The sequence below is a fragment of the Egretta garzetta genome, unplaced genomic scaffold (assembly GCF_000687185.1).
Source record: "Egretta garzetta isolate BGI_Z169 unplaced genomic scaffold, ASM68718v1 scaffold17, whole genome shotgun sequence".
Lineage (NCBI taxonomy): Eukaryota > Metazoa > Chordata > Aves > Pelecaniformes > Ardeidae > Egretta > Egretta garzetta.
In genome coordinates, this window is record NW_009260136.1 from 1,376,628 (window position 1) to 1,384,270 (window position 7,643).

Sequence of the window (7,643 nt, forward strand, 5' to 3'; positions counted from 1 at the left end):
TCTAGGTGTGGCAGTAAGGAGTGGGCTCGCAAGGGCTGGCTTCAGCTGCAGCTTTTAGTCATATAAGGGTCATCCTATCATCACTGCATGGGTTGTCTCTTGCAGAAATAGCTGTAAGCCTCTCTGTTAAGTTTGTCTTTGCTGTCTTCTAAAGACACCTTCCAGCCCTCCTTTGACTGTGGAGGGGGATTGGAGTCAATAGGTTAAAATTAAACTCTGAGATCTTCTTCAGTGAGGTTTGTATTGTGTGCACATTGTTAGTAGGATTCTCTCTTCTAACAGTGTGTTACAAAATTATTAGCAATCTGTATGTATTGATTTTTCTCTTTATCTCTGTCTTACTTGTGGGTCAAACATGTTAATGATAGCTTGAGTCAGCTGGATTGCTGTGCCCCAGATTTTAGGAGTAATGGACTCTCTCTTTTGCAGATACCTTCTTAAATCTTCCTTTCTTATAGAATACCTTCAGCTGTTAAGAGCTGTGCACTTCTCTCTAACAGGCCTCCAAGAAGAAGGTGTATATGCTGTATAACCTGCAGCCTGACCGGTCGGTGACTGGTGGGGCTTGGTACAGTGACCAAGACTTTGAGTCTGAATTTGTGGAGGTGTTAAATCAACAGTGTTTTAAATTTCTACAGAGTAAGGTGAGTGCCACTATGAAAGCTACCTTGCATTTGTCTTGTGGAAGTAATTATTTTCTTTATAAGACTACTGACAGGCAAGGCTTAAGTTTTCCGTAGTGTTTTCTGTAAGTGTTTGCCGTTGCTATAACTGGATTGGCAAATCTGTACTGGATTGTATTTGTCACAGCAAGTGTGATGGTGTTGCATTTTAGTAATGCATATTTTCACACCCTGTACAGGGAGTGAAGTCTTCTGTCTCCAAAGCCCAATGACAAGCTAGGCAGCAAAGAACACAGGACCAAGAAACCTACCAAAAGTCAGTTCTCCCTACAGAGCGCCTAATTTCTGAGAAGGTGGAAGGCACTAGTCAGTCAGCTCTGCCTAGAAGACAATTTTCTCTAGTATAGCTGCAGGAGAAGCCTGCTCTCCGTTAAATAAGTCCTATGCAGATTGCAGTATTTCTCTGTTCCATTAAAATACATTTTAACTGACACTAGGTACAAGCAGAAACTTCTGTGTCAGAAACCCACCAGATGCTGATATTCCTTGATATTAATCTAAATCACTGAGTAAATTTTGTCATATTTAGTGTAAAATTATGTTTGGTTGCGCACTGCATTGTCTCATGTACTTCAGTCTTAAGGACATAGCTTTAAATGCTAAATAAAAAGCATGTCCCAGAAATTGTTTGGAAATCAACTTTTATATTTCAGTCTGCCTGAAACTGAACCACTAAGGGGGGGTCTTGGTGGTGACTGCTGACTATAACTCATCTGTGCTTTTTCTCAGGCAGAAGCAGCTCGAGAGAGCAAACAGAATCCTATGATACAGAGGAACAGCTCATTTGCCTCATCCCATGAGGTGTGGAAATACATCTGTGAACTGGGTATCAGTAAGGTCAGAATAGATTCATCTTACTACTCTCAAAATTCTCAGTGCATGACTAGCTGCAGGAGTTGGGTCCTGCAGATTTGATGAGGGTCCAGTAAGTGCTACAGTTACTGTATTGGAAGTGGGCTTTGCTGTGTTACTGCTTTTTGAGAAGGGTCATTGGTGCTGCATGGGATTCCAGGGTAGTTTTCTCCTGTAAATCATTTTCCTGTAAAACTGGAAATGTATCATGCTAGGATGATGTAGACACTTGAGGTGCATAGGGAATTTCTTTTTGTTAAGCCAAGGCTAATGTAATCCAAAGTGCTTGGGAGGTAGGAGGTATTGGTATTTACTTTTCTTTTTGTATCTGCACAACCCCATAAAGTGCCCAGTGAGAGTGGTGCTTTTATCTGGGCTAGGTTAGAACTCTAAGGATTTGTTACTCATGGTGCTTGCTCCTTTCCTCCTTGCAGGACTTACTGGTGCACGTCTTTCCTAATGTTTATTTTACAAATTATTTCTTAGGTAGAATTGTCAATGGAAGACATTGAAACCATTTTAAATACGCTAATATATGATGGAAAAGTGGAGATGACTATTATTGCTGCGAAGGAGGGGACGGTAGGCAGTGTGGATGGACAGATGAAGTTGTACAGAGCTGTTAGCCCTCTCATACAACCCACTGGATTAGTCAGGACGCCATGTGGACTCTGCCCCGTAAGTAGCTAATTCTGTATATGAATAGGTGGGTGCATGAAAATTTTGAATATAGTCCTGCAAATGGCCAGCCAGCACACCGCCAGGTTATGCCTGTGCGTGGTCCTCCTGGTTTTATAAGCCAACTGCGCTTACGAGTGTTATCCCTGGTGCCTTAGCTATGGTGCAAGAGGCAGGTTCTTTAGTTTAGACCAGGCTGTTTCCCACTTACATCCTGTCTCTTTACTAGACTGTATGTGAAAGGGTGCTGTCAAGTGTAGCCCATTCAAATACATTACTGTGTTTTCTGATCCCAAGTTTGCCTGGTTTTTAACAAGATAACTTGTTTCTGTCTAGCTTTTGGTCTCTCCTGCTTGGATTGTAAACTGATATGTAGGTAAAACTTGTGTGACTGCTAGCATAGTTTAGCATAGCATAGACAGTGGGGTCTGTCCTGCTTCTCTTCTTCAGAGCTGGCATACGACTTTCTAGATTTTGGCCTCTGTTACACTACTGCTTTTCTACTGGGGAAGAAGCAGAAAACATGTGAGCATGTTAGTTCCAGTTAGACCGTGCTTGCTGCATATAATTACTCTGCTGACACAGGGCTTTCTTTTGCAGGTTTTTGATGATTGCCATGAAGGTGGTGAGATTTCCCCATCAAACTGTATTTATATGACAGAGTGGCTGGAGTTTTAAAGTGAAAGAAAACTGTAAACTGGATTCACGCTTCACAGCCAAAGTGAACAAAGCAGCTTGCTTTTATAAAAGTGGACTTCTAAGTTTGTGAGCAACTTCAGGACATGGAGTGACTTTGTTTTTAATGAAATATAAAACAGCAACATGTCAGTTGCATGAGCAGCCCAGTGAGTGGACTGGAAATCGAGTCAGTGCTGGAGATCAAGGCTGAAGTGGAAATGTGGATCCATTCTTGTACCAAAAATTGGTTGTGTGACTTGAAAACTACCATAGAACAGCTGTGTGGTGATGCATTGCTTCCAGGGATTGTGTTGAGTACTCCACAGACGTTTATTCTGAATGAGAGAAAATAAGTCATTAGCTGATCAGAAAACTTTCTAATGACTGTTGCCAAGAATGAGATCCCCAACTTTGCTTTCAGGCTAATGCTACTGGTGGGTGCTTAAGTCTCAAAGCTGACGCTTTTCTCCTGCTGTAGCTACCATCTAATTGAAGACTAAGAATCTGATGTGGGGAAGATCCCAAATAGGTCAAACAGAACTCACTGATTCTTTATTATCTTTCTTACCTGCTAATTTGTCATTAAACCCCTGGTTTTTTTTCATGTACATCTGTGCTTCATTTCCTCCATTGCTGCCACTTGCCTGGTGATGCATCTGTTGTATTTAGTCCGTCATCTGACAGCTACGAGATCATCATCGAATGTGTTGATGTGTTCTGGCAGCTGCATCATGTACATGGATATGTTAGCTGAAATTTTGAGTACAAATCTTCTGGGAAGATGTGTTTTACAGAATAGAAAGAGTTCCTCTGGCCTGATGGTACAGGGAAGATTTTTATAGATTATTTGAATACCCTCAGGGTTGCAAAAGATGCCAATGACAGGTTTTTTTGTACATAAATATGGCCTCTGGCCTTAGTTTGTGATCTAAGAAAGGCATGATCCTGGGATATCCTGAAAAAGCACGATCTTCTCTTCCTGTGATGTGGAGCCAGTTTGTGTTTTTCTTAAGTGTGACCTCTTTGGCTACTCCTCTGACTCTGGACTGATGAATTGGCAATAACATGTAGACTGTGGTGTTGTCATAAGCCTCATGCCCAGGGTATGCCAGGCCATGGACCTCTTGAGGGAACTAGACACAGCTCTCTCTGGCTATCCATGTCCACCTGGCAGTATTAGAGGGGTGATTACTGTCTTTGGAAAATGTAGGTTCAAATCCCACTTGGGAAGTAAACAGATTTTTGTACCATCTGTGTTATGCTAATTAGTTATTCAACCTCTATCTTAACCTATAATTAAGCAACCTCTAAGAAAAAAAAAAATTAGTTCCTTTTTGATAAATGAGAATATTGTGTATATATGGTACAGCCAGCTCTCCACCATCCAGCGTAACAGAGGGCTGGAGTGAAGCAGGCAGGGTAGCGTGGGCACGTGAACTCTGCAGAGGCAGTCTGGTTCCGGTACAATTTGCTACCTGTGGCTTATCCTTGCTGTGTCCAGGCTGGATCTCTACACAACCACTCAGTATCTTCATGATCGCCTCCCAGCACTGGGGAACAATTAGCGGGGTCAAGCACAACACTGGACCTGAAAATCTAGCTATTTTAAAAATTCCCTGACTGAAAATAAGCACTCCTGGACACTGTTGGGAAGGCAATGGTCAAGCACCTCTACAACTGAGTTACCAGCGTGCCAAGTGATCTGACCATGAATACTAAATTCTATGTTAGTGGGCTAACAGAGAGAGATTTCGGAAGACAGTTTACCTAATAAGGGTAGGAGACTTCACGTCAGCTGTTTCAATACTGTCCAGGAGTTTGCGCCTTCTAAAAGCAGTCTGGATCCCATAGGAATGTTCAAATCTTGCTTGATTCCTGTTCTTCTACTTGTAGTGTGGGTTGTGGACAGAAGGCTAATGGTGGTAAGTGCTGTACAAAGAATAATAAAAAAAAGTTCTTGTCCATACAGGGACAGTACAGCTACGGAGGCAAAGAAAGGGTCCTTGTTTGTGAGGAGGCATGCTGTCTCTGACTGGAGCAAACAACTAGTGCCGATAAGCTGTCGATAAGCGAGCATCCACAGCCGGTCCTTTCTTTTGTTGCAGTGTTGTCTGGAGGTGACAGGGATGCATATCTCTACAGAGGCAGAAGAGCTCTTACAAAAGAGGGGTGGGGGTGAAATGATCAGATGTTTGTTCTTTCTCTGCCCCCTTTAACCACTCATTCTGCTCACTTTGCTGGAGGGAGCCTTAACCTCAGCTTCAGACATCTGTTAGGTGGCCGAAGGTAATTTCATTGAGGTGTGGGGCTGGGGTTGCCTTTGTCTTCCTACCTTCAAAGAGGACCTAACACAATAGGGTCCAGAATCCTGCTGCTGCAGAGATAACGCATTGTTTGTGCAGCTAGAAGATAGCTTTCAGGGAAACAACCCGCCTTTATCATGCAGGTATGTCACTTTATGCAGCATGACCATATTGATTGGCAATAAGAAAAAGGAGAGCGAGCTTGTCATCGAGCTTGTCATCGGGTGAACAGCTTTAGGAAGTAGAAAGCTGGTTTATTAAGCTCTCTAAATTCTGGCTTGTTTGCATTGGGTTTATCTGCATTAGATGACCTTTGTGGTCTCTGAAGCTTCTTAGTGTTGCAGCTATAACAAAACTTCTCAAATTTGGAAAAAATTTGCCAATAGAGAAAATTAAAGCAATTTCACTTTCCTGTCTGTAAAATAGTAATCTGTCTGATCTATTTCTAAATGAATTAGAGGAACGATCTTTCTGTCGCTCTGGTTCTTCACGAACCTGGCTAAGCTATTAGCCTGTAATTCCTTTTTAAAAAGGGAGTAAATGCTAAAAGATAACAATAGTCTAATCTTTTTTTCCCTCCCCGAGTTCCTTCAGTCTTCTACCTAGCAAAGCTGTCCCCTTTACAAACTGGTATGAAATGTAACATTTTGAGGAAGCTATACTAGCTCCAGTATGGAATATGAAAGCTCTCTGCTTTCTACACGTTACGTGTTAACCCTCAGAACACGGATGACCGCTCAGAAGCATGTTCAGAAACATCATTTCTTTACGCAAGCCTCATAGAAGAGGTCACGGTTCAGCTGCTGCAGGACCATGGTGGGCCTGGGTTGGAATGCTCAGCCCCATTACCATGAGCCCTGGGGTAAACCTACCAGGCTGCTCTGAGCAGTGTCCTCGCCAGTGGTAACAGACTGTACAAAAGCAAGGTGGAGGGTGGTCACACCCAAATGCCATTTTCACATGGAATCAAGTGTAAGATTGCTTTTTATTTCCAAGAAAAACATTAACTACAGTACCAGGCTGCATTGTGAACAGAGGGAGAGCACAGCTAGCGGGTACTGTTTAACATGTCTAGCCTTTACAGTCCAAAGTTTAAAACATTAACATTGATGGCAAACCTGAAGCTCTGATAATGAAATCATTTACCCCCTGGCTGAGTGGCTGTTTGTTTTTTCCTGGTTTTGGGTTTTTTATTTAATCTGATTATTAACTCTTGCCCCTTCTGGAGGTGTTAAATATTCATCTGGCGCTGTGTGAGTGCCATCTTCTGTCTCGTCCTGGTATGGCTACCCTAGGGCTCAAGAAACAACAGGGAAAGCTCTTAAACCCTGCTCTGGTTTCCTGTTTTGCCTCCATGTGCAGAGCAGCTTTGGGGAAGAAACAACAGCGAGTGGGGCAGCTGGGTCTCCGATTGCTGCCAAACACTTCATGCTTTAAAACAGGGTATAGATACCTTAAACTGGGCTGTCCTCCACCACACACAGATCACCTTCCCCTCTTGCTTCAGGTAGCTGGGACTTTCTGGCATTTCACCTATGAGAAATGGGTAGCCAAGCCCTCAGCTGCACTGAGCCCACTCCTGTGGCCTGGAGGGGGCAAAAAGGTACTATGAGAAGCTTCACGGATGGTGTCTGAGTTCTTGTTGAAAATGTTCACTTCCTTGCTGAGAAGGTTAATTATTGCACTTCACACACTCTTCAGGAGATCCTGGGGGGAAAGGGGAGGAGGGCAAGTGGAGCTCAAAGCATTCTCCTCTTTCAGCTGTTAGACACAAAACAAGTTGGGGCTTATGTATGTAGCTTGTGCTTTTCCCCCCCTCTCTCGCTTTTTGAACAAGCTTGTGATTGTTCTAGGAAAACAGAAAAATGGGAAAGCTTTTACTTTAGTTATTCGGTCTAGAAACACAGAGCTTTAAGATTCTTCTCCCCTTGTAAACCCACAATAGTTGCTCAATGTTTTAATTAATCTAATGCTAGCAGGGTGGGTGCAGCACAACCTTGAAGCCCTGGGTCCCAGTAAGGCGCTGTGCTTTGCTTTTGAGACATGGCAATGTGAGGAAGATGTAAAATGAAGCATAAAATAACAACTCCAGAAAAGCAGATTTGCTTTGTCTCTTGCTGTAACTGCTTGGAGAGTAAGTCCTGGGACTGAGGCTGTTAACAATAGTAGTAATTTGAATTTTATACATGAGAATATAAGCATCAGTAGCATTCCTCTACTTTTTTATTCTTACTGAATTCGTGATCTTCTCGTGTTCAGACTTTACATGAGCAAATTTAACCCCTGCAGAGCACACAACTTGCCTTAGGAAGCTGGGAAGGCAATATTAATGTTCAGCTCATATAGCATCTTGTTTTGCTTTGTTTTGGACCTGGAACATTGCTCTCCACCATTAGTTGCTTCAGTAGAAAATATACCTTTTCTGCCCTGGGAAGAATGGATGACTGGC

The 7,643-nt window shown here is 42.8% G+C and overlaps 1 protein-coding gene across 1 annotated transcript in view; it reads left to right on the forward strand.

The window, feature by feature from the left end:
• POLR3F (RNA polymerase III subunit F) overlaps positions 1-5,613 on the forward strand; it is an 11,466-nt gene extending 5,853 nt beyond the window's left edge. Inside the window, exons 5-8 of the mRNA XM_035897083.1 lie at positions 501-644; positions 1,413-1,520; positions 2,022-2,213; positions 2,814-5,613. Of these exons, the coding sequence (XP_035752976.1) occupies positions 501-644; positions 1,413-1,520; positions 2,022-2,213; positions 2,814-2,891 (522 nt within the window). The 3' untranslated portion in view covers positions 2,892-5,613. The remainder of the gene's footprint in view (positions 1-500; positions 645-1,412; positions 1,521-2,021; positions 2,214-2,813) is intronic.
• Positions 5,614-7,643: the final 2,030 nt, after the last annotated feature.